Source organism: Rutidosis leptorrhynchoides, chromosome 2 (genome assembly GCF_046630445.1).
Source record: "Rutidosis leptorrhynchoides isolate AG116_Rl617_1_P2 chromosome 2, CSIRO_AGI_Rlap_v1, whole genome shotgun sequence".
Classification (NCBI taxonomy): Eukaryota; Viridiplantae; Streptophyta; class Magnoliopsida; order Asterales; family Asteraceae; genus Rutidosis; species Rutidosis leptorrhynchoides.
In genome coordinates this window covers 480,945,352-480,970,772 of record NC_092334.1, presented here as the reverse complement: position 1 = coordinate 480,970,772, position 25,421 = coordinate 480,945,352, and the positions used below count along the sequence as shown (strand labels likewise).

The window sequence follows — 25,421 nt, the reverse complement described above, 5'->3', positions numbered from 1 at the left end:
TTCTTAGATTGACTTGGCATTCTAAGATAAGTAAAGTTTCTAAATTATAGTGTAGCATTTAACAATTAAAGGCAACAATTAAAGGCACTATAGTCAAGAAAAGTTGTAGTCCTACATTGCTAAGGTACCTAATTGTATAAGACACACTTAAAATGCAATCCTGGTTCTCTACAACAACACTGCTCTGATACCAATCTGTCACACCTCCCAAAATGGACCAGGGGTAATTGTGACCAATCATATCATAACACAGTTGTATAAACGAGAACGACTCTATATGAGACTTTTTAAATAAAACCTTTGTTAATAAAATAGCGGAAGCAGTAATACATGTTTACATTATTATTAAAACGTAAAATAAATGTTTATGAACTAAAATATAATATGCGATGTGGACTCCATGCAAGCATCAAATCTATCATCACAAAGTTGCAAACAGCTAGCTCAATCATCACCTGAGACAAAACATGCTTAAAGTGTCAACCAAAAAGGTTGAGTGAAATTCACAGGTTTATAAATAATATCCAAAGTTTTAGACCACAAGATTTAGTTTAAAGTTGATTGATATAGAAATATCAATCTAAAAGTGTTGCTGCATTTTGTAATATCGCTACTAAACAAGTTTACCCTATGACACCTTGTACTGTCAGTGTCGTGGAATCATTATTATGTAACCAAAGACCAACGGTCGAATGGTTAGAGACGTTACTCTCAATAGGCCTACTCACAATAATTAAGTTTGCATTTAAACGTAGCAATTGACGATATTACGGTAGGGATTTAGCATGAATCAAAGCATGACAGCATAGTTAACAATTTAGTACTTGTGTCTAAGTGTAAAATAGTTATAAAGCAAGCATGTGTCTCACCCCAAAAGTTATAAAACAGTTATGAAACAGTAAAAAGTGGGGCTATGAAGTTCACCTTAGTAGCACAAAAGAGTATTCCACGAAAGAATTGAACGGAAGGACGTGACCGAGATCTCAACCTAGAGATAGAACGTATGATCAGACATTGCCTAACAGACAATAGTATATAGTACTATATTGATAGTAATGGTTCACTAAAGAATTTCCATTTTCGGAAGGTTACTATTTATGGAAAGTTTCCACTTATAGTAATTTTCCAATTTTAGAAAGTTCGGGTTAATCTTTAGCAAGACGTTGTATAACTTTACTCAAACTTCGTTGCTATCAAATAAGTCAGGAATGACCAGATGTAACCGGGGGCCCAGGACTCTTGACCAGAATCTAAGTCATGGCATTCGAGATCCACAAGCTTACCCATAAATGGCAACCTAGACATCATTCACTTATGACCGTGAGTAGCGATGAAGTTCACATGAATTGTACATTATCTTTGATTAACCTTTACTTTAGGTTTATATGTTATTATATATGTTATATTATATTTATTAATGTATTAACAATTTGATTATCTTATATTATATATACTATAAGTTATTATTATTAAATTAGTATAGTTATAAAATAAGTGTTTATTAATAATGTATTGTTATTAACTTACATTATCAGCATTATACTTTATTATATAGTATACTTAGTTATTAACCGTAAGTTATAATAATAATATTAATTTAGTATATGTAATATACTTATGTTAATCGAAAATCATACTAATATAAGTTAATACGAATATTAATTCATTAAATATTATATTTATAATTTTTATAAACTTAGTTAATTATACAATTCAGTAGGATATTTTATAAAAATAATTTTATCAATTTTTTGTATTTATTTCCCACTTTTTTTTATATATATACTCTGTTTATATTAATCAAATTTAATTAGGTAATAAATATTAAATCGACCTAAATAAATAATTTTATATTTTTTACAGGTTCTATATTATGTAAAAATGTTATAAAAATTATTAAATCAAGTTTTAAATCAAAATATTATTTATTTAATGTTTTCTAATTATTTAACCATTGTAATCGGCCTATAATTAAATAAATAGGAAAAATAATTTAAAAATAATTTTTATATATTTTTTTTAAAGTATCTAGTGATGCTACTAATCATATAAAAATTTTATAAAAATATTTAATACACGTTTGTATTTATTTTGTATTTTCTTTATTATTTCTCTCGGTTTAGAATAATGAAAAAGTAAATTCTTTTTAAGTACTAATCGTCCCATTTATTTAAGTTTTATAATTTTCGCTTGTTTATAAAAGTATAATAATCTCAAAAAAAATTATAATTATTTTTATTACTGTTTAATATTTTATTACGAATTTTATATTGTTTTTATGTTTAAATACTACATAATTCGTATTTAATTATAAATAATATTCCATAAATTATAAAAATTATTTTTATACATCATAATACTTATAATACTAATTATAACATATAAAAATAATTTATATATATTAAATTCGAATTTTTAAAGAATGTACAAAAAAAAAAAAGCAATTCGATAAAAAATATAGAAAATACCTCAAGTACTTTCCCAAGTTTGTGAGAGAGTTTTTCCAAAGATTTGATACAAGTTTTTATGAAATGGAAGTGGGTATTTATAGAAAAAAAATGGTTGGTGAAAAGAAAAAATATAAATAAAATAAAGGTGCCAATTTTGACAAAAAATAAAAACATGTTAAAAATATTTTTAATAAGTTTTTGTTTTTGAAAATATTTAGTCAAAATTCATGGGCTCATTATTTAATTTATAAAAAAAATCTCTTTTTTTTATAAGCTAAAAATATATATATAATGATTAAAATAACTTATCATTTAATTAATAATTATGTTTCATATAGTTTTAAATATAATACGCATTAATATTAATATTAACTAAAGTTATTTTATATAATTATTGTAAACTTTAGTTAACAAAAAGTGTCGACTAAAAATAAATATTTGATCAATGTCAAATTTAATTATATATTAAGTATGGATAACAACCCTATAGTCAAATTAGTCAATTCAGGTATGGAAATATGAGGGTTGTTATAGATCCATACATATTTTTTACCATAAAACTTACAATTATGTCCGTAAATTTATCTTGGGACTTGAACATGTACTTATTATAAGTAAGGACATAATAGTGAATTAGGTGTGTATGGACCAATATTGAGTGTGTGAGTATCAGCTCTCAAAAAAAAATTTATATATATATATATATATATATATATATATATATATATATATATATATGATAAAATTACATCGTCCATCAGCTTGCACTTAAATTTCGCACGTCATCCTTAATCTTTTTAATTTGTTTGGCTCGTCCATGATTTGAACAATTTAACATTGGTCGTTCCTCCGTCTACTTTCCATTTCATTTTTTTGTTAAACTGAATCATGTGTGTATCACGTGAAGGTATTTTAGTCTTTTTATCATTTCTTCTCTTATCTTCATCTTCAACTCAATATTTCACAAACCTTGATTTCTTCTCCACATTACCTTCTCATACTTTCATTGCAAAATTATATATCTTCAATCGAAATCCGAACTAAAACTTAAACTCAAATATAAATCAAAAGACTAAACATAAAAGCACATGAATATATTTCAAAAAGCATAATCTCCCTAATAACCTGTAAATGATTTTTCATAAACTCACTAATATCTAATCAAATTTACAAACCGATATCTAAAAATCAGTCTATCACCTAATTAACACCAAAAAAACTAAATGATCAAGTTTAGTTTTTGCAAAGTAACTATATTAACAAATACTTGAAGATCAAGTTTCAACTTGTGGTTGAACGGTTTTATTTGCAAAGTATTATAATTGTAATGATCATGCGCGTAAAAAATCCTTTGAACAACAAACATGGCGTGAATAAACTTAATATTAATCACAACTATACTCAAGGCATGCCATTATGCAATCTGCATATATATTGTCGTAAATGTAAAACGTAAACGCGTAAACACAAACGTAAAGCGTAAACGCAAACGTAAAACGTAAACGCATAACGTAAACTTAAAACATAAATGTAAAACGGAAACGTAAAACGTGTTGGTGATTTTAGTGTCATCCAACGTACATTTTAGTTAGTTGCGATTTACTTGAATGCAGGTGTTAGCTAGCTATACTTACCAACGGGTTCGGAGAGTGTGGAGTACACGCCCGTAAGAGTTGGCTACTAACTGTCGCGTAAAATGCGGGGGTCAAGGGGGATGCGCCCCCTTGCGGGGTCCAAGGGGCAGCGCCCCTGGCTGGGGTCCCGCTCCCAGGTGAGCGGGCAGGGGTCGAGGGGGCAGCGCCCCTCGCGGGGCTCGGGGCAGCGCCCCGAAACCTCAACAGAAATTGTACTATTCGTTAACTAGAAAAGTTGCGTTCGAATAAGTGTCAGCGAACAGGTATGCCTTTTGGTATAACCGATTTTCCCGCCAAAACTGAAGGGTTACACCCTTTCGGTTTAACTGTTTTCCTATAAACAGTTTATGAACGTCTTTGTTCATTCATTCTGCATTCATAAAAACCAACAGAAACACACACATATTCTCTAACAATTTGATCAATGATTTCGTTGCCCAAAACACTGATTGCGTTCTTGTTTGATCCCTGTAAAGATTTCGTGCAACCGTGGCAATCGTAGGGTCGAAATACTTTATAGAGATAGTGATTACACGATTCAAGAACGAATCCGGCAGTCAATTCATACCCGATTTCTAACAAAACGAAAGCAAAACGTAAACGTAAAACGAAAGCAAAACGTAAACGTAAAACGTAAAACGTAAATGAAAAACGTATTGTGTAACGTAAAGCGTAAAATGTAAATGAAAATAATAAAAATAAACTGTCTGAAACATGAGATTTCAAAATCCCTAACTAATAATCACGCAGGCTTGCCTGAGTGGTCACCGAATTGCCCAATGAAGCACACCACCCAGGTTCAATTCATGGCTATGCCAAATTGTTCAAAAAAAGTGTGTGACTAGAGGGTGCTCATAATGCGCAATTCACCCGGTACTAGGTCTCACGCTCGAGAGACTTGATTACCCGAGGTTTTACCTTCTATGAGGCAGCCAATGTGATCGTTTATAAGATAGTTTCATCGCTTACAAAAAAAAAAAAAAAAAAAAAAAAAAAATCCTTCCCTAATACTCACTAATACAGAGGACTTTGAAATTTCAAGCTCATAGATATTTTGAAATTGCAAGTAAACAAGTAAATTCAAAACACTCAACCAAACATTGAATTTGGTGGGTTTTAAATTTCTAATTGCCAATAGTTTGGCCCTAAACCAAACTTTGGTATTGACACTAGTGATGTGAAAAACCACTATGATATGAAAATCACTATGATATGATCTTAAAAAAGAATACACGTGAGCGACACTATCGACGAGCCCAGAGAGGGAAGAACGCATCAAAGGCGCACTTTCGGGGTTCAGATAGGTTCCTGAAACACCAACACCACAACCACCAGATAACCACCGTCTTTCAATGCCTGCAACCGCAATTTACCTTCGTTTCCGTCAACACAGACACCTCCAATTACGCCTTCAAAATACTACTTCCTCAATTCACTTCTATTCAGCATCCTCATCTTCTAATTCCGATGACAACAATCAAAATCAGTCACAATCACAATCTTATTTCGATGACGTAAAAGCCAGTCTGAAACAAACGACGTCGTCACCTCAACAGCCTCGCCGTCCTTCGTTCCTTAACTCAAACCCTAACACTCAAAAGCCTGCTTCTCCAGAAGACATCCGTAAAAACCTCTCCGAGTTCCGTCGCCGGTCCTCTTTGCAACAACAGCAATCATCTCCACCGGTTATATTTCATTCCAAGAGCTTTACAAACAAAATGCAATGCCTAAAACGGATCCAGGATCCGGATCCGGATCCGAAGTGAAAACAGAACCAGCTTCGTTAGACTCAATCCGAATGAGTTTGAAAAATATGAAACTGAATCCGTCGAATTCAACTGAAGATGTTCATTATTGGAATTGAATGAGAGGTTGGAAAAGGTGAGGGAAATGGATGATAAGGAGATGGAAAACACAAATGGTTTGAGGTTTAGTCACTTAAGGGAGAGCCTCCTAAAGTTGCAGCCTTGCAGGATGAGGACACTATGAAAAAGACTTCAGGTGCTTAAGACCATGATCAATATACTTTTTGAATTGAATTTATGCTGTTGTATGCTTTCGCAAGTTTAATATGATTTATATATTTGGTTGCTATTCAATTTTTCACATAAAAGCTTCGCATACTTTTGTAGCTCAGAGAAGTGTATTGGCTGATCTTGGAACTCCTAATTTTATGTTAGCTCCACCCAAGGATGTCTTGGTTGAAAAGGCAAGTGTTACATTTCATTGATTTGTTTGTTTTTTCTAAATATAGTAGTTAAACATAACGGATTATGGTTTAGGATTAGAAACAGGTTCAACTCTTATAGTCGGGCCCTTGATATCCTTGCAAGAGGTCTCATGTTCGAATCTTGTAGTGGCTAGGGAAGGATTAGAAATAGCTAGGGAGTAATTTTGATAGGCTGCGCACAATAGAGTATGAGGTTGGATTACTCGCCCTCCTATGGAACCTGAACTAGGAAAAACTTATAACACCTTATAAACATAATGGATTACTGGATCATGATCATGGCATGTCTTAGCCTGTGTAGTTGTCTGCGCATTCCTACTCAAAACAAAATCTTTTGTGGTACTACTTAAAAGTAAAATAGGCTACATTGGAACCCAAAGGCTTAGGATTGTATACACACAAGTACATTTATGAACCACATTAAACTTACCATCACTCTCACCATTCTTTTCTTCTTCTTGAAGGAGAGATTATGATGAGATAGACGGTATTTTATATGCATGTTTTTTCTTGTTAAGAAACTTTGGATATTGTGGGCTCAATATATTTGTATTTTACACTCATCTTTAGTGTGAAATATCCTTGGTATTATATAGGAATTATCCTGGTATTTCAAAGTTCCCTTATATTTACATCCTAAAAAGCTAATTGTTTTCATTCACACTTTGCATAGCTCTTGAAGATGCTTTGAGATTTTGAGCAAGGTCTTAACTTTATATTAAGTGTAAGGTTTAATCATTGAGTATTTATGTCTACAGAAGTCTACTCTATTCTAGTTCTTACTCAACAACCCAGATTTTAGATATAATCTTTTGTAGTGATTGTATGTTACAATTATTGTTCAGAATACCAGCTTTCTAGCCAATGGATAACCAGACTTTCTAGTCCTCTTTCAGCATTTGATTTGGATTTGTAACTGCGTATTCTGGTGGTTTATTGGAAATGTTAACAAGTAAAGATAGTATGTTTAAAACTCTAATTTCTAAACCACTCCTTGATGTAGATGTGAGACATGAGAACCAAACGAGTTCTCTATTGTCGTTATAGAAGGTTCTTACTTGATATGTTCATGACAGTATTTCCATCCAGATCATATGTCATCTGCAGAGAAACAGAAGATTGAGCTTAAAAATGTAAGGGACAAGTTCAAAATTTCTGATTCAGACTGTAAATCATCTCGTGTTCAAGGTATGTGGAATTCCAAAATGAACTTTCATATCTATAGACCATCACCTTTTTCTGTATTCACTGATGTGTTACATTGTGCGTTAGGAATTTGATGATTTTATACTTCATATTCTTTTCGAATTTGTCATGTGAGTGCTGATCATGCAACTAAAGACATCACAAAATTAGCGAAGTCTTCATTCTAGTTCTTTCATATTATATGTGCGAGAAACCAGTTCAGATACCTTGAAATCTTAATAGGTGAATATTTCAATAGTATAATTGATGCATAATGGTGTTCCTTGTCTTCATTTATTTGGTTATGTAAGATGAGCAGTGTATTCAATGTTAAGTATTCTTGAAATCGCAATATGTGTGCATAATGGGTTGGTTGAATAAAATATGACTTCTTTTTTTTGAACGGCAGTTAGGAGTTAGGAGTCACTGATGGGGTCGAACGCAATGTTGGAACCCTTACCCGATCATTTCCTAGGCGAACCATTAACAGTCCTACCGCCCCCTCAAGAAAGAAACCCCCCCACAACGAATCCATACGGGCATCGTGTGTGGTAGAACACCTTGGGTGAGGCTCAAACGCATAGACGTTCGAAATAATAACATGGTGGGACGGAAATAATAACAGGGGGTGGGGTTATAACAGGGGGCGGAAATAATAACATGGGGGCGAGTAGCATATTAAAAAAATTTACCCTTTGCTAAAAAAAAATTCACAGGTGGGGCCGGTAATCCTCTGGGCCTTCTATATATCGCCCCTGACTGCTAATCAACCCAAAGGTTAACTGTAAAAGGAGGCTAGTTTTAGGTTTTGCGTTTTACTAGCATTGGAGGTAGGTTTATGGTTATATAATATTGAGATTAACCGAGTAACTGACCCATGAACACCCTTATTTTGGTCTTCTTTTGAAGGATCCTGAAATCTTAGTTTATTTACATTTGCTGTATCATAATTAATTGATTATTGTAGTTTGATTGCTTATAGAGTAAGAAAATGGGTTAAGAAACATTTCTGGTAAGGTTCTCTTAACATGTGGAATCATCTTTCACTCGCAAACTTTATCCGAGCATGATATTTTTAGCACTTATGTTAGCGCTTAATGCTTATGCATGTGTTACTCATTTATGTGTATTTTTTTTTAGCAGCATGTATCATTTATCAGCAAGTGTATACTTTTTTATGTTATTGCATATGGTCTGTCTTAGTTGTTTATTTGTTTATCTTCATCTTATTTTCAGTTGCGCAACTCACAACGAAGATCAAGCACCTTGCTTCAGTTCTTCATAAAAAGGTTAGCGGCTACTCGCTAGTCTGCCTGTGTCTAATCATCTACTACTTAGTGTCTAATCATCTGCTACTTAGTTGCATCACCTTAATTTGCAAAAAGTTGCTCCCCATTGCAATTGTGAGTTTTCAAATGTAAAAAAACTTGAAGAATCTTTTGTTGTTCTTTGCTTCTAAGAGACAACTATGTTTATTACCATTTGCAACACGCTTCTCTTTTGGTAATAGCTGTTTTGTTATACGTTATGCAACTACATCCTTGTACTTATTGTACATAATCTTTTATGCTTAGTTTTAATTTTGTTCTTCAGATTCTATTATTCTGCTCAACTGAAATTCATTGATGATGAAAATGGTGCGCAGGATAAACACTCTATACAGGGTCTTCAAGCAATGGTACAGAATAGGAAGAAATTATTGAAGTACCTTAGACGGACTAACTGGGATTCTTATTGCTTCTGTCTCTCAGAACTTGGTCTTCGAGACAGTGTGGATTACAAGCTCTAAATTTGCAGCTGTATGCTCAATAGTCAAATACTCTTCAATTAATGAGTTTGAGATATGATCATGAGAAAAGCAATGTCATCCCCAATCAAGCCAGTGGAGGGTTTTGACTGATATTTATCCCCCAACTGACGGCGGCTATCTGTGATCACTGGAGACTCTTCAAAATAACCCTGTTAGGTTTTATTTATTTTCCCATTGCTTTGGGCATGGGATCTGTTGTTTATAAAGTTGCTGACTTTTTGTATACAAAGATAACTGAGGTTTTTTTTTTTTTTTTTTAATTATGAAATCACAAATAAAGTTCGTTTACTTTTAGGATAGATGAATTTCTCATCAGAGAGAGAAGCAAACAACTGTGCATTGAGCGAGCGTCAGTACATCAAGGTCAGAGAGGGGCTTTATGTTATGTACGGAGTAACTATCAAACTATGCATAATTGAAGAACTTAAAAGGAAATGGGTGTTTATTCGTATTAATAATCCCTAAACTTGCATGTTTTTTAAACTGTTTTATTCAAGAATTCATATTAATATTTTGCAACTATTTTTGTAATCTTAACAAGTATGTTCATGTTATAATATATAAATACATATATATAAATGAATAGTCAATTATTGATACACAAAAGTAATATTATTGTATTACCTAAACTTGTGATATTTTTGCTATAAATAGCCATGAATGCAAGCATTAAACTTGCACCATTTTCTCACACTTACAAAGTGTTTCTTTCTTTCTCTCCATTATCATCTTTGTTCTTACACTTCATTATTAGTATTCTTAATCAAGAATCAAATTACTAAAGGTAGTTATAAGCCTACTGAATTATAACACGTTATCAGCACGATAATCTTAATACTAATTATGGTTGGCTATGCCACCTAAATGATATATGGTCGGTTATACCACCTGAATAATATATGGTCGACACTGTCGCCTAATTATCATTTATGTTACTAACATTTATATTTCTATTATCTAACATTTATATGGCCGACACTGTCGCCTAATTATCATTTATGTTACTAACATTTATATTTCTATTATCTAACATTTATATGGCCGACACTGTCGCCTAATTATCATTTATGTTTACTAATATTTATATTTATGTTATATAACATTTATTAATGATTGCTTACATATGGTCGACACTGTCACCTACTTATCATTTATGTTATATTAAATTTATGTTTAATGTTTATATACTTATGAATATAAAGTGACTATAATTTATCATGTTGTTTGTTTTAATAGAAAATGTCGAATCTGGAAAAGCTTAAATTTACTCCTTTAGAATCAACTGGAAACAACTACATGCCATGGGTTATAAAAGTAAAAATGCATCTTAAATCAATGGGCATTCTTGAAGCCATAAATGAAAACAACACTTGTTCTGAAAAAGAACAAGCAACGGCATGTTGCTTTATTCATCAACATATTGATGAATGCTTACAAAATAATTATGTGACTGTAGAAGATCCCCATGTTTTATGAGAAGGTCTCAAAAGCAGATTCAATAATCAAAGAGAAATTTTACTTCCAGCTGCTATGGAACAATGGAGAACATTAAGGTTCCAAGACTTTAAGAAAGTAAATGAATATAGCTCAGCTCTGTATAATACATGTTCACAACTTAAATTCTGTGGACATGAAATAAGTGATGCAGACATGATGGAGAAAACTTTCTCCACAATGAATGCTGCAAACATCACAGTGCAAAGAAATTTGAGAATGCTAAAGTTCAAAACATATCCTGAACTTAATTCATATCTCTTAGTTGCAGAGCAAAATGATGAGCTATTAATGAAAAATCAGCAATCCCGTCCTACTGGTACACTTGCAATCCCTGAAGCAAATACTGCAAATAATTATAAACAGGGACAAAGACGCGGGCAAGGTCGTGGTTATAATAACCATCACCATCATCATGCCAAAAGCCATAACTATGGTAGAAACCATCCTTATGGTAATGGTAATGGTAATGGGCGAGGACGTGGTCGTGGTCGTGGTGGTCAAAGAAATAATAATTCACGAAAATATAAATATCAACCACAAAACAAGCCCACTAAACAAGATGTTGAAGAAAATTCTTCTAAAAATTCTGAAGAATCTTGCTACAGATGTGGTAGAATGGGCCACTGGGCTAATACTTGCCGAACATCTAAACATCTTGTTAAGATGTATCAGGATTCGCTGAAAGATAAAGAAAAGGAAGTAAACTTTGTGGATAACGTCGATCCAACAGTCACTGAGAAACCATCTGATTTATATGAAGATTTCTTGAATGTTTAAGTTGTGTGTCTTTCGAAAAATAAACGATTTAATATCGTCTGTCTTTGTCATTATGTTTGCTAAATGTTTCAGTACTATCTATTTGCGTGTAAAATATTGTGTAATATTAATGTACTCACTATTTATTTCTTATATATGAAGTTCAATATGAATTTTGCTGGAATACAACATCAATCAAGTGGTGGAGATCTCTGTATAGCAGACAGTGAAACTACACACACTATACTTAAATCCGAGAAATATTTTATTGATCTAAAACCAACGGAAGGAACTATACATACAATATCAGGACCTGCTAACTTGATAAAAGGGATAGGAAAGGCAAATTTCATACTACCAAATGGTACAAAATTTTTAATAAATGATGCCTTATTTTCTCCCAAGTCAAGCAGAAATTTATTGAGTTTCTCCTACATATACCTTAACGGGTATGATTATCAGTCAGTGACAACAGAAAATGAGAAATATTTAAGTATCACTGACAAGAGTCATGTGGTTGAAAAACTGCCAAGACTTAGTTCTGGATTACATTATACACATATAAATGTACCAGAAATACATATGGTAGTTAACGAAAAATATATTGATCCTGGTGTATTCAGTTTATGGCATAATAGATTAGGCCATCCAGGATCAACAATGATGAAAAGGATTATTGAATGTACTCATGGACATCCACTAAAGGATAGAAAAATCCATCATGATACAATGGTTCCATGTACATCTTGCTCTCTTGGAAAATTGATAACTAGACCCTCACCACTTAAGGTTGAGAAAGAATCACCAATGTTTCTTGAAAGAATTCAAGGTGATATATGTGGACCAATTCATCCACCATGTGGACCATTTAGATATTTCATGGTTCTAATAGACGCATCTAGCAGATGGTCTCATGTTTGTCTGTTATCAAGCCGTAATGTGGCATTTGCAAAATTTCTTGCCCAAATTATTAAATTGAGAGCTCATTTTCCTGATTACACCATTAAAAGGGTGAGACTTGATAATGCTGGTGAATTTACATCTCAAGCATTTAATGACTATTGCATGTCTATAGGAATTGTTGTTGAACATTCTGTTGCTCATGTGCATACACAAAATGGTTTAGCCGAGTCATTGATTAAACGTTTACAGTTAATCGCTAGACCATTGATAATGAGAACAAAACTCCCTGTATCTATATGGGGTCATGCAATTTTACATGCTGCTGCATTGATTCGCATCAGACCAAGTGCAAGTCATAAATATTCCCCCCTACAACTTGCTTTTGGTCAAGAGCCAAATATTTCCCATCTTAGAACATTTGGTTGTGCAGTGTATGTTCCAATTGCGACACCACAACGTACAAAAATGGGTCCTCAAAGGAGGTTGGGAATATATGTTGGATATGAAACATCTTCAATATTAAGGTATATTGAACCTATGACAGGTGACGTTTTTACAGCACGTTTTGCTGATTGTCATTTTAATGAAACATTGTTCCCTAGATTAGGGGGAGAAATGAAAAATAAAGAAAATGATGTTTCATGGTGTGAACCTCAATTAAAGTATCTTGATCCTCGCACAAAAGAATGCGAGACAGAAGTTCAAAAGATAATGCATATACAAGAACTTGCAAATCAATTGCCTGATGCATTTACAGATACAAAAACGGTGACAAAATCATATATACCAGCAGTAAATACTCCAGCTCGAATTGAAATTCCAAAAGCTGGCAATAACGTCACTCACGAATCTTTGCCACGTCAGAAACGTGGAAGACCAATTGGTTCAAAGGATAAAAATCCTCGAAAAAGAAAATCAGCTGATAATGAAGTAAAAGAAAGTGTTCAAGAAGAACCACAAATCAGTACTCCTACTGCAGAGGAGATTGATGATGTCAATACAGAAATTGCAATCAATTATGCATATTCAAAAATATTATGGAACCGAAATGAAATGAAAAATCTTGATGAGAAATTTTCATTTAATGTTGCATATGACATCATGAATAATGATGATGATCCAGAACCAACATCTATGGTTGAATGTCAAAATAGACATGATTGGGCTCAATGGAAAGAAGCAATACGAGCTGAATTAGAATCAATCAATAAAAGAAAAGTTTTCGGATCCATCATTCTCACTCCTAAAGATGTGAAACCTGTAGGATACAGATGGATTTTTGTCCGAAAAAGAAATGAGAAAAATGAAGTTACAAGGTATAAAGCTAGACTTGTAGCTCAAGGTTTTTCTCAAAGACCGGGAATTGATTATGAAGAAACTTATTCCCCTGTTATGGATGCAATTACTTTTAGGTACTTAATCAGCCCGGCAGTTTCTAAAAATTTAGAAATGCATCTCATGGATGTTGTGACTGCTTACCTATATGGATCACTTGATAGTGATATATATATGAAGATACCTGAAGGATTTAAGGTACCAGAAGCATCAAATGCAAAACCCAAAGAAATGTATTCGATTAAATTACAAAGATCTTTATATGGGTTAAAACAATCGGGACGTATGTGGTATAACCGATTAAGTGATTACTTGATAAGCAAAGGGTATACAAATAACCTTACTTGCCCTTGTGTTTTCATTAAGAAAACAACATCCGGATATGTGATCATAGCTGTTTATGTTGATGATCTTAACATCATAGGTACAAATAAAGAGATCTATGAAACCATTCAACTTCTAAAGAAAGAATTTGAAATGAAAGATCTCGGAAAAACCAAGTATTGCCTTGGTTTACAAATTGAGCATATGCCTAATGGTTTACTTGTACATCAAACAACATATACTGAAAAGATTTTGAAACGTTTCAATATGGACAAGGCAAAACCATTAAGTACTCATATGGTTGTTAAATCACTCAATGTTGAAACTGGTCCATTTCGTCCATGTGAAGATCATGAAGATATTCTTGGACCAGAAGTACCATATCTTAGTGCAATTGGAGCTCTTATGTATCTTACAAATTGTACAAGACCTGACATTTCTTTTGCAGTTAATTTGTTGGCAAGGTTCAGCTCTGCTCCTACCAAAAGACACTGGAATGGGATCAAACACATATTTCGATACCTTCGAGGAACTACTGATTTAGGATTATTTTATTCTAACGAATCAAAACAAGATTTGGTTGGTTATGCTGATGGAGGTTATTTATCTGATCCACATAAAGCTAAATCTCAAACTGGATATGTATTCCTAAATGGAGGTACTGCAATATCATGGCGTTCTCAAAAACAAACACTTGTTGCTACATCATCAAATCATGCCGAAGTGATTGCATTACATGAAGCTACTCGGGAATGTTTTTGGTTGAGATCAATGACACAAATCATTACTGATTCTTGTGGACTAAAACGCGATAAAAGTCCAACAATTATCTATGAAGATAATGCAGCTTGCATAGCACAGATGAAAGAAGGGTATATCAAAAGTGACCGAACCAAACACATACCTCCTAGATTCTTCTCATACACTCAAAATCTCATTAAGGACAACGAGATTGAAATGAGATATGTTCAATCCAGCAAAAACTCTGCTGATCTTTTCACGAAAGCACTTCCAACTGCTATTTTCAGAACACACGTTCATAACATTGGTATGAGACATGTTCAAAAGATGTAACAACTGAAGCAATGTCTACTTGAGGGGGAGTCAACTCCATGCTGCACTCTTTTTCCCTTAGCTAAAGTTTTTTTTCCCACTGGGTTTTCTTTAGCAAGGTTTTTAACGAGGCAGTAACTTACAGTTGATCTTCAACAAACAAAATTGCTATCCAAGGGGGAGTGTTATAATATATAAATACATATATATAAATGGATAGTCAATTATTGATACACAAAAGTAATATTATTGTATTACCTAAACTTGTGATATTTTTGCTATAAATAGCTATGAATGCAAGCATTAAACTTGCACCATTTTCTCACACTTACAAAGTGTTTCTTTCTTTCTCTCCATTATCATCTTTGTTCTTACACTTCATTATTAGTATTCTTAATCAAGAATCAAATCACTAAAGGTAGTTATAAGCCTACTGAATTATAACAGTTCAAATATTTTAAAATTACACAATAGCATTTCACTATTAACTTGAATCCACATTGAAACAGTTGGCTAACCTGCGCATCTCTATATCACCTCTGATATTCTACATGTGACATCCCTTTTAGATGTACCTGTACTGTATGATATTCCTTTAACTAATAAGTTTGAAATGAGATATAGAAGAAGAGTTTATTATTAAACCATTTCTACGACGTCACGGGCAGTTAGTGCATTTTTGGTCAAAAAGTGCAATCTGACTGTGACATTACAATGTCAGTCTCTGGCATTTTTTAACCGTTGTGTCAATTTTTTGTGTCAAATATTCGGTAGAGTGATATGGTAAAATCTGATTGAAAATTGGGTGGGGAAAAAATGTATATTTATTACATCAAAAAAATGCATGATTAGTTGTTGAAGAAACTGACGGAAACTTTCAAAATCGTCACATACATAACTGACGCCCATTGACTAACTGACGCCCTTTTTTAAGTATAGTCTTATTAACATATCCCTAAGAAGAGTATATTATAAAGATGGCCTCATATCTTTCGATATGTAAACATGCATAAATAATTTGTACACTATAATAACTATCAACTTTTTTATGGTAAATACTCCTTAACCAATTAAAAATACAGTACCATATAATTAAGCATGTCTACATTATAACCCTTAGAATTATCTTAGGGTACGTTTGTTTGCCTCTTAATGAAATGATTCAGAGCTGAATGTTGAACCATTCAGCATTCAGCGTGTTTGTTTCTAACCTCTGAATAACATATGGTGCTGAATGGTTTAGAATTCAGTACTGAACCATTCAGAGTTAAAACACTCTCTTAACCGTTAAGAGCCTAATTCTTCTGTAATATTCTTTTCAAATCATATCCAGAACGTTTAACCAACAAGTATATTGTATTTTCTATTCTTGTAACACGTTAATATGGTAATTTTACTCAATTCATATTGTTCATTTAAAATGATTATCAAACAGCTTATTTTCATTCAAAACAAACTTTATTCAGAGGCTATGAACCATTCAGATTCTGAATCATTCAGCGCTAAATCATCCAGTTTTATCAAACGCACCCTTAAATAAACTCATAAAAAAGTAACATCAGCTTCCATACAAACAGAATACTAGACTAATCTATGAAGTTATATAATTACACAAACGAAAGATGCACGCAAACTATTTGTACAGGTATTATTGACATCCAGCTGCATGAGAAATGCAACTCTAATAAAACACATACTAAACATAAAAACCCAGCAAAAAGAACCACAGGTGGCTCACACATCATAATTAACACATTATAAACTCACTTAGGGAACTAATGATCACAAACATAGCATCCATGCTCACGCAAGTACTCCATCCGTTGACTTTGATTAGTAACAGCAAAAGAGGGCGGAATCAGTTTCTTCAAGGATGGCCGAGTCCTCACCATCCACTCAACAATAAACACATGTAGATTAGGACACCCCATCAAATTAAGTTCCCTCAGTTTCTTACAATTCTTCAACAAGTACTTAACCGCGTTTGTTGTCACATGTCTACACCCTTCAAGATCAATCTTCAAAATATCATTACATCTCATAGCGATCATCACTAACCCATCGTCATTCACCCCTGATCTAGCCATACATAAAGTTTGCAGCTTTAAAGGCTCCTTACTTAGTCCTATATTCATAACGCTGTTACAATCTTGTATGTTCAAATGCATAATCTCAGGACACAAACTTAAGATCTCACCTACACACCCTGCAATTCTTGAGGAGCTCACGTCAAGAAACTTTAAATTAGGACAAACAGAAGTGATCCTTAAAAGACAATCATCAGTCAAATATGAATTCCCTGCCAATTTCAACGTCTTGATACTAAAGTTATTGCGCTTCACAACACCCATAAAGGCAACTGCTTCCGTACCAAGATCTGTATGCTCCATTTTAATCTCTTCAAGAAACGAACAGTTGTTGATGAGGGCAAACAAAGCCTTACCTGTCAGCCTACAACAAAAATTGAGCTTTATCTTCACAACATTACGAAGATACGGAGACGAAGCTATAACAGTTTCGTCACTGAGACAATTGTTCCTAGAACAATCTAAATACGTGAGGGACTGATACGCACTTAATACGCTTGTAATTCCACTTATAGTATATCTATAACAACCAGGAAGACACAGTTTCATTAACGGAATACGAGCTTCCATAATCGACCTAAGAAACTCATCAGAAACATCCGAATCTTTAAAATATAAACTACTCAAACGCCTGCAGGACGTAGCACTATACACAAAAGGCGAATCAGTCCCATGAAGACTCCTAATAACAGACATGTATATCGTTCTAATATCTGTACAATTCTTAAGCACATATCTCAACCCTTTCATTGTAATCATCATACAGTTTAAGAATTTCACCTCCTGTAATCGCACACAATTCATCGAAAGATCAAGTAACGAATTATCCGTTAAAAGGATATTCATAGACAAATCAATCTTAACCAAATTCTTCAAACGTAACGCCATATTTTTAAGTCCGTCATCAGTTATCATAAGTTCAGCTACAGTATACGCCCTAAACGCATCAACCGTGAACTTATGACGTGGATAACTAATATCTAACTCCTCCAAATTCGAAAAATAGTTCCCAATATCATTCAGATCTGTATCCGTAAGCCTAGTAACATTAGCGCATTTCAACACCTTGAGTTTACAACAATTACGTGACGCTAATTCCTCCAATCTATCATTCGGTAACACGTCATGACTAGATATATCAAGTGATTGTAGATTCAATCCGATAGAAGAACGCGCAATCTCTTTGATCGCAGTATCGCGATAACTGAACAATAAATTGCTTAGATCTAGGGTTTTTAGGTTGGGGAAACGGTAAAGTAACGGACGAATTGTACCGTGAATGATGTAGGTTTGATTGACGACGGTTAAATGACGACGCAGACGATTGGTTAACGATAACAATCGTTTGTTTACGAGTGAAAGTGATTCGAATTCTGAAGGATGATCATCGCCTAAACTGTTTACAATTTGCTCCCATAGATCTTCAGGTAATTCATCATAATTATACTCATGTTCCATAGATTTAATTGAGGAAGGATTGATTGTTTGATTGATTAAAGGAGTAAAATTGAGCTCAGTTGCATACACAAGACAGTGTGTGTGTGTGTGTGTGAATTTTGATTTATCGTTAGTATCGAAGTTTGAAATAGCAATAAACACATGACATCTCATTTTGCTTAGTTATTATAAACTTATTGTTATAAAAGTTAAATTGGATGTTAATTTTATTATTATTATAGATATTGTATAGTAGATTTTTTGAATATAAATATGTGTGTTATGAGTTTATAAAACACACACTAAATATATTCTCTCATATTCTCTCTATATACTTATTAGTAGTCTACAGTCAAGAACTAGGCCGCTAAAGGTAGTTATAAGCCTACTGAATTATAACACGTTATCAGCACGAAGTGCTCCGTATAATCAAGGTTTATCTAAGCAAGCACACGTCACTAATCAAGGTAAGAAATTATCTAACTTTTATTAACTTCACTAACATTTATATTTATGTTATTTAAGTTATATATGGTCGGTTATACCGCCTGAATTATATTTCTGTAATCTAACTTTTATTAACTTCACTAACATTTATATTTATGTTATTTAAGTTATATATGGTCGGTTATACCGCCTGAATTATATTTCTGTAATCTAACTTTTATTAACTTCACTAACATTTATATTTATGTTATTTAAGTTATATATGGTCGGTTATACCGCCTGAATTATATTTCTGTAATCTAACTTTCATTAACTTCACTAACATTTATATTTATGTTATTTAAGTTATATATGGTCGGTTATACCACCTGAATTATATTTTCTGTAATATGACTCTTATTAACTTCACTAACATTTATATTTATGTTAATAAGACCTCATGATTGTACGCAACACGTCATTTGACAACACGGTACTTTATGTACGCAACACGTCATTTGACAACACGGTACCATGGGTCGAGATTAATTCCGATCAATACGAATACGATGGGGTCTTTATATGTTATCTAACATTTATGATTACTTATGCAATTAATCATTATTTATTTCATGCATACTAATGTTTATTCTTAAAAGTAAATCTTAAAAGTTAAAATAAGAAAAAATAGTTTGTATTTTTATTAAAAGTAAATCTTAAAAGTTAAAATAAGAAAAAGTAGTTTGTATTTTTATTAAAAGTAAATCTTAAAAGTTAAAATAAGAAAAAGTAGTTTGTATTTTTATTAAAAGTAAATCTTAAAAGTTAAAATAAGAAAAGTAGTTTGTATTTTTATTAAAAGTAAATCTTAAAAGTTAAAATAAGAAAAGTAGTTTGTATTTTTATTAAAAGTAAATCTTAAAAGTTAAAATTAGAAAAAGTAGTTTGTATTTTTATTAAAAGTAAATCTTAAAAGTTAAAATAAGAAAAAGTAGTTTTTATTTTTATTAAAAGTAAATCTTAAAAGTTAAAATAAGAAAAAAAATCTTGTCCTTTATATTACTCATACGCGTTTTGATATAGTGACTTTATTCGTTAACGTCAACTAACGACGTTACAACGGTCATATATACATAACGGTTGTTAACGTCAACTGACGACGTTACAACAACTATATTTTTCAAATATAAAATAAACATCTCCGTTTTCACATTTTCACAAATCAATCTTCATTTTTCAGATTACTACTCTCAAAAAGTTTTTGTAAAAATGATTCACACAAGGATGATTTTTCCTATTGTATTGGTCATATTAACTATCATCATTGTTGCTAATATACCACCGGGTGAACCTATATTCTATCCTGCCCTTGTGGTTTTATTATTTGTAATCATACCATTATTCTGTTGTTTGCTGCTTATGAATTTAAAATGATTCTAATTTCATTTTATTATTTGTCTATGAATAGAAGTTGATTATGATTATGATTTATGTTATTCATCTTTATGATAATAGAAAATGTCGAATTTGAAAAGGCTTAAATTTGCTCATTTAGAACAAGTGGGAACAACTACTTAACATGGGTTATGAATGTAGAAAAACATCTCGAATCAAACTGTATTTTAGAAACCCTGAATGAAAATAACAATTATTCCGAACAAGAGAAAGCAATAGTAAGTATTTTTCTTAGCAAACATATTGACGAGTCCTTAGAATCTACATATTATATGATCGAAAATCCAAGTGTATTATGAAAAATACTCAAATATAGATACGATATTAATTATCAAAAAATAAAATAAAAAAATAAAAAAATTAAAAAATAAAATAAAAAATAAAAAATAATAACAGTGATCCATGAAAGAATAAAATTGAAGATATTAGTAGACGCTCTTATAAGAATTCCGGAGATTCTTATTAATGATCTGGTAACGTGGATCATCAGTCTAGTATTTCTTGAATACATGAACATCTTGTTTAGCTCTACAAATAAGTCCCAAAAGAAAAGAAAACGAGAGTGAATCTGTTGACAAATGTTGATTAAATTAACCCTGAGCTACCTTGAGACTTGAATGGTTTGAATTTTCTAAGATGCCTAGTTTTTTATGTATCACTCATAAATAAATGGTTTTAGACCATAACGCATATGTTTTATTAAGTGTTATCTTTTATGTACTTCAGATTATAACTTGTTTGCAGGTAATATAATTTGATTATCTTGCTGAAATATAACTCATTATTTGCATATCTTATTTGAAGTTTTAGTATGAATCCTGCAGAAATACAACATCAATTAAATGGTAAAGACCTATGTATTGCAGATAGTAGTAACATACACACTATGATCAAATCAAAGAAATATTTCATTGATTTAAATCAAATGAAGGAATTATAAATACTATATCAGCTCTTGCAAACTTGATATAAGAAACGAAAAAGGCAAAATTTCATATTACCAAATGGTACGAATTTTTTGGTAAACAATGTCTTGTTTTCTCCCAAATCAAAGAGAAATTTGTTAAGTTTCTCTGATATATATCATAATGGATATGATTATCAGTCAATGATAATCGAAAATGAGAAATATCTATGTAGCACCGAAAAGCGCATAGGATTAAAAGCGCATATGATAAAAAGCGCATATGATGAAAAGCGCAGCGCATATGATTAAAAGTGCATATGATAAAAAGCGCATATGATGAAAAGCGCATCGCATATAATTAAAAGCGCATATAATGAAAAGTGCATATGACGAAAAGCGCAGCACATATGATTAAAAGCGCATATGGTGAAAATGATATATGATGAAATGCACATATGTTGATTAATGAAAATCACATATGGTGATTAATGAAAAGCACATATAGTGATTAATGAAAAGCACATATAGTGATTAACGAAAAACACATATGGTGATTAATGAAAATCACATATGGCGATTAATGAAAAGCACATTGAGAAATAATCACCAATGTTTCTTGAAAGAATTCAAGGGTATATATATGGACCAATTCATCCATCATGTGGACCATTTTTCTAATAGACGCATCTAACGCATGGTCTCATGTTTGTGTGTTATCAAGCCATAATATGGCATTTGCAAAGTTTCTTGCACAAATTATTAAATTAAGAACACATTATTCTGATTACACCATTAAAAGGATGAGACTTGATAATGCTGGTGAGTTAACATCTCAAGCTTTTAATGATTATTATATGTCTACAAGGATTGTTGTTGAACATCCAGTTGCTCATGTGCATACACAAAATTGGTTTAACTAAATCAATAGATAAACGCTTACAGCTAATAACTAGACAATTAGAAATGAGTACAAAACTCTCAATATTTATATGGGGACATGTAAATTTACATGATGTGACATTAATTCGCATTAAATCAAGTGCAAGTTATAAATATTCTCCATTACCAACTTAATTTTGGTGGAGACCAAATATTTTCCATCTTAGAACATTTGGTTGTGCAGTGTATTTTTAATTGAACAACCACAACAAATGGTTCCTCAAAGAAGGATTGAAATATATGTTAGATATGAAACATCTTCAATCATAAGATATATTGAATCCATGATGGGTGATGTTTTTACAGCAAGTTTTGTCGATTGTCACTTTAATGAAACATTGTTCCCTATATTAGGGGGAGAAATGAAATATAAATAAAATGATGTTTCATGGTGTGAACATCAATTAAGGAATATTGATCATCGCACAAAAGAATGCGAAAAGAAAGTTCAAATATAATGCATATGCAAGAACTTGCAAATTAATTACTTTATGCATTTAAAGATACAAAAAATAAGTGACTAAATCATATATACCAGCAGTAAATGCTTCAGCTAGAATTGAAATTACAAAAGCTGGCAATAATGTCACTCATGAGTCTTTGCTACGGCAGAAACGTGGGAGACCAATTGGTTCCAAAGATAAAAATTCTCGAAAAAGAAAATCAGCTGATAATGAGGTAAAAGAAAGTGTTCAACAAGAACCACAAATCAATACTCCTTCTGCAGAGGATATTGATAAATGTAAATACATAAATTGCAATAAATTATGCAATATTATGAAACTGAAATGAAATGAAAAATCTTGATGAGATATTTTCATATAATGTTACAATGACATCATGAATAAAGATGATGATCTGGAACCAAAATCTGTCATTGAATATCAAAATAGACATGATTGAGCTCAACAGAAAGGAGCAATACGAGCTGAATTAGAATCACTCAATAAAAGAAAAGTTTTCGGATCAATCGTTATCACTTTTAAAGATGTGAAACGTATGGGATATAAATGAATTTTTATCCGAAAAAGAAATGTGCAAATGAAGATACAAGGCAAAACTAGACTTGTAACTCAAGGTTTCCCACAAAGACCAGAAATGAATTATGAGGAAAACTTATCCTTATGTAATGGATACAATTACTTATTAGATACTTAATCAACCTGGTAGTTACTTAAATGCATCTCATGGATGTTGTTACTACTTATCTATATGGATCACTTGATAGTGATATATATGAATATACCTGAAGGGTTTAAGGTATCAGAAACATCTAACGCAAAACCTAAAGAAATGTATTCCATTGAATCACAAAGATTTTTATATGGGTTGATACAATAGTATAACGGATTAAGTGATTACTTGATAAGAAAAGTGTATACATATAAACTTATTTGCACATGTGTTTTAATTATGAAAACAATGATCAGATATATATCGTAGTTATTTATGTCAATGGTCTTAATATCATAGGTACAAAAAAAAGAGATCCATGAAGCCATTCAACTTCTAAAGAAAGAATTTGAAATGAAAGATCTCGGAAAAACCAAGTATTGCCTTGGTTTACAAATTGAACATATGCCTAATGGTTTACTTGTACATCAAACAACATATACTGAAAAGATTTTAAAACGTTTTAATATGGACAAGGCAAAACCATTAAGTACTCCTATGGTTGTTAGATCACTTAATGTTGACACTGATCCATTTCTTCCCTGTGAAGATCATGAAGATATCCTAGGATCAGAAGTACCATATCTTAGTGCAATTGGAGCTCTTATGTATCTTACAAATTGTACAAGATCTGACATTTCTTTTGCAGTTAATTTGTTGGCAAGGTTCAGCTCAGCTCCTACCAAAAGACACTGGAATGAGATCAAACACATATTTCGATACCTTCGAGGAACTACTGATTTAGGATTATTTTATTCCAACGAATCGAAACAAGATTTGGTTGGTTATGCAGATGCAGGTTATTTATCTGATCCACATAAAGCTAAATTTCAAAATGGATATGTATTCCTAAATGGAGGTACCGCAATATCATGGCGTTCTCAAAAACAAACACTTGTTGCAACATCATCAAATCATGCCGAAGTGATTGCATTACATGAAGCTACTCGGGAATGTTTTTGGTTGAGATCAATGACACAACTCATTACTGATTCTTGTGGACTAGAACGCGATAAAAGTCCAACAACTATCTATGAAGATAATGTAGCTTGCATAACACAGATGAAAGAAGGGTATATCAAAAGTGACCGAACAAAACACATACCTCCTAGATTCTTCTCATACACTCAAAATCTCATTAAGGACAACCAGATTGAAATGAGATATGTTCAGTCAAGTAAAAACTCTGCTGACCTTTTCACCAAAGCACTTCCAACTGCTATTTTCAGAACACACATTCATAATATTGGCATGAGGCATGTTCAGAAGATGTAACAATTCAGGCGTTGCCTACTTGAGGGGGAGTCAACTCTATGCTGCACTCTTTTTCCCTTAGCTAAAGTTTTATCCCAATGGGTTTTCTTTAGCAAGGTTTTTAACGAGGCAGTACTAGTTATTCTCTAATAAAATTGTCATCCAAGGGGGAGTGTTATAAAAGTTAAATTGGATGTTAATTTTATTATTATTATAGATATTGTATAGTAGATTTTTTGAGTATAAATATGTGTGTTATGAGTTTATAAAACACACACTAAATATATTCTCTCATATTCTCTCTATATACTTATTAGTAGTCTACAGTCAAGAACTAGGCCGCTAAAGGTAGTTATAAGCCTACTGAATTATAACACTTATAATAATAATACCTTATCCTCATTTTTAAAAAGGAAAAAAAAAAAAAAAAAAAAAAAAGTAAAAATTAGATGAATTTAACTCGAACATCAGGAGACGAATTTATCACAAATTTAAGATACTCCGTAGCAGAAAATAAGTCGGCCCGTTTTGCTAAGTCAAGTTACGTTATTATTAACGGAATGATT

General features: G+C 32.1%; 2 protein-coding genes across 3 annotated transcripts; one reads left to right on the top strand and one right to left on the bottom strand.

The window, feature by feature from the left end:
- Positions 1-6,057: 6,057 nt before the first annotated feature.
- On the top strand, positions 6,058-9,820 carry LOC139892639 (uncharacterized). Its single transcript, XM_071875747.1, has 5 exons — positions 6,058-6,085; positions 6,217-6,293; positions 7,391-7,502; positions 8,736-8,788; positions 9,145-9,820. Exons 1-5 carry the CDS (start codon positions 6,070-6,072, stop codon positions 9,286-9,288), a joined length of 402 nt encoding a protein of 133 aa, XP_071731848.1. The 5' UTR covers positions 6,058-6,069; the 3' UTR covers positions 9,289-9,820.
- A 6,951-nt stretch (positions 9,821-16,771) lies between these two features.
- Positions 16,772-18,841, bottom strand: LOC139892638 (EIN3-binding F-box protein 1-like). 2 transcript variants are annotated; one of them, XM_071875746.1, is made up of 2 exons: positions 17,375-18,841; positions 16,772-17,302 (listed from the first exon to the last, which is right to left on the bottom strand). In XM_071875746.1, the coding sequence occupies exons 1-2, from the start codon at positions 18,720-18,722 to the stop codon at positions 16,953-16,955; spliced, it is 1,698 nt and encodes a 565-aa protein (XP_071731847.1). In that variant the 5' UTR covers positions 18,723-18,841; the 3' UTR covers positions 16,772-16,952. The 2 variants fall into 2 exon arrangements, with proteins under 2 accessions (XP_071731847.1, XP_071731846.1); XM_071875745.1 differs by having other exon boundaries at positions 16,772-18,841.
- Between the last annotated feature and the right edge of the window lie 6,580 nt (positions 18,842-25,421).

Bases quoted from the DNA above. Each gene is read 5' to 3' on its own strand.
- LOC139892638 (XM_071875745.1), bottom strand. From the start codon at position 18,722: ATGGAACATGAGTATAATTATGATGAATTACCTGAAGATCTATGGGAG.
- LOC139892639 (XM_071875747.1), top strand. The intron at 7,503-8,735 runs GTATGTGGAATT...TCTTATTTTCAG, and splicing joins TAAATCATCTCGTGTTCAAG to TTGCGCAACTCACAACGAAG. The intron at 8,789-9,144 runs GTTAGCGGCTAC...AATGGTGCGCAG, and splicing joins CTTCAGTTCTTCATAAAAAG to GATAAACACTCTATACAGGG.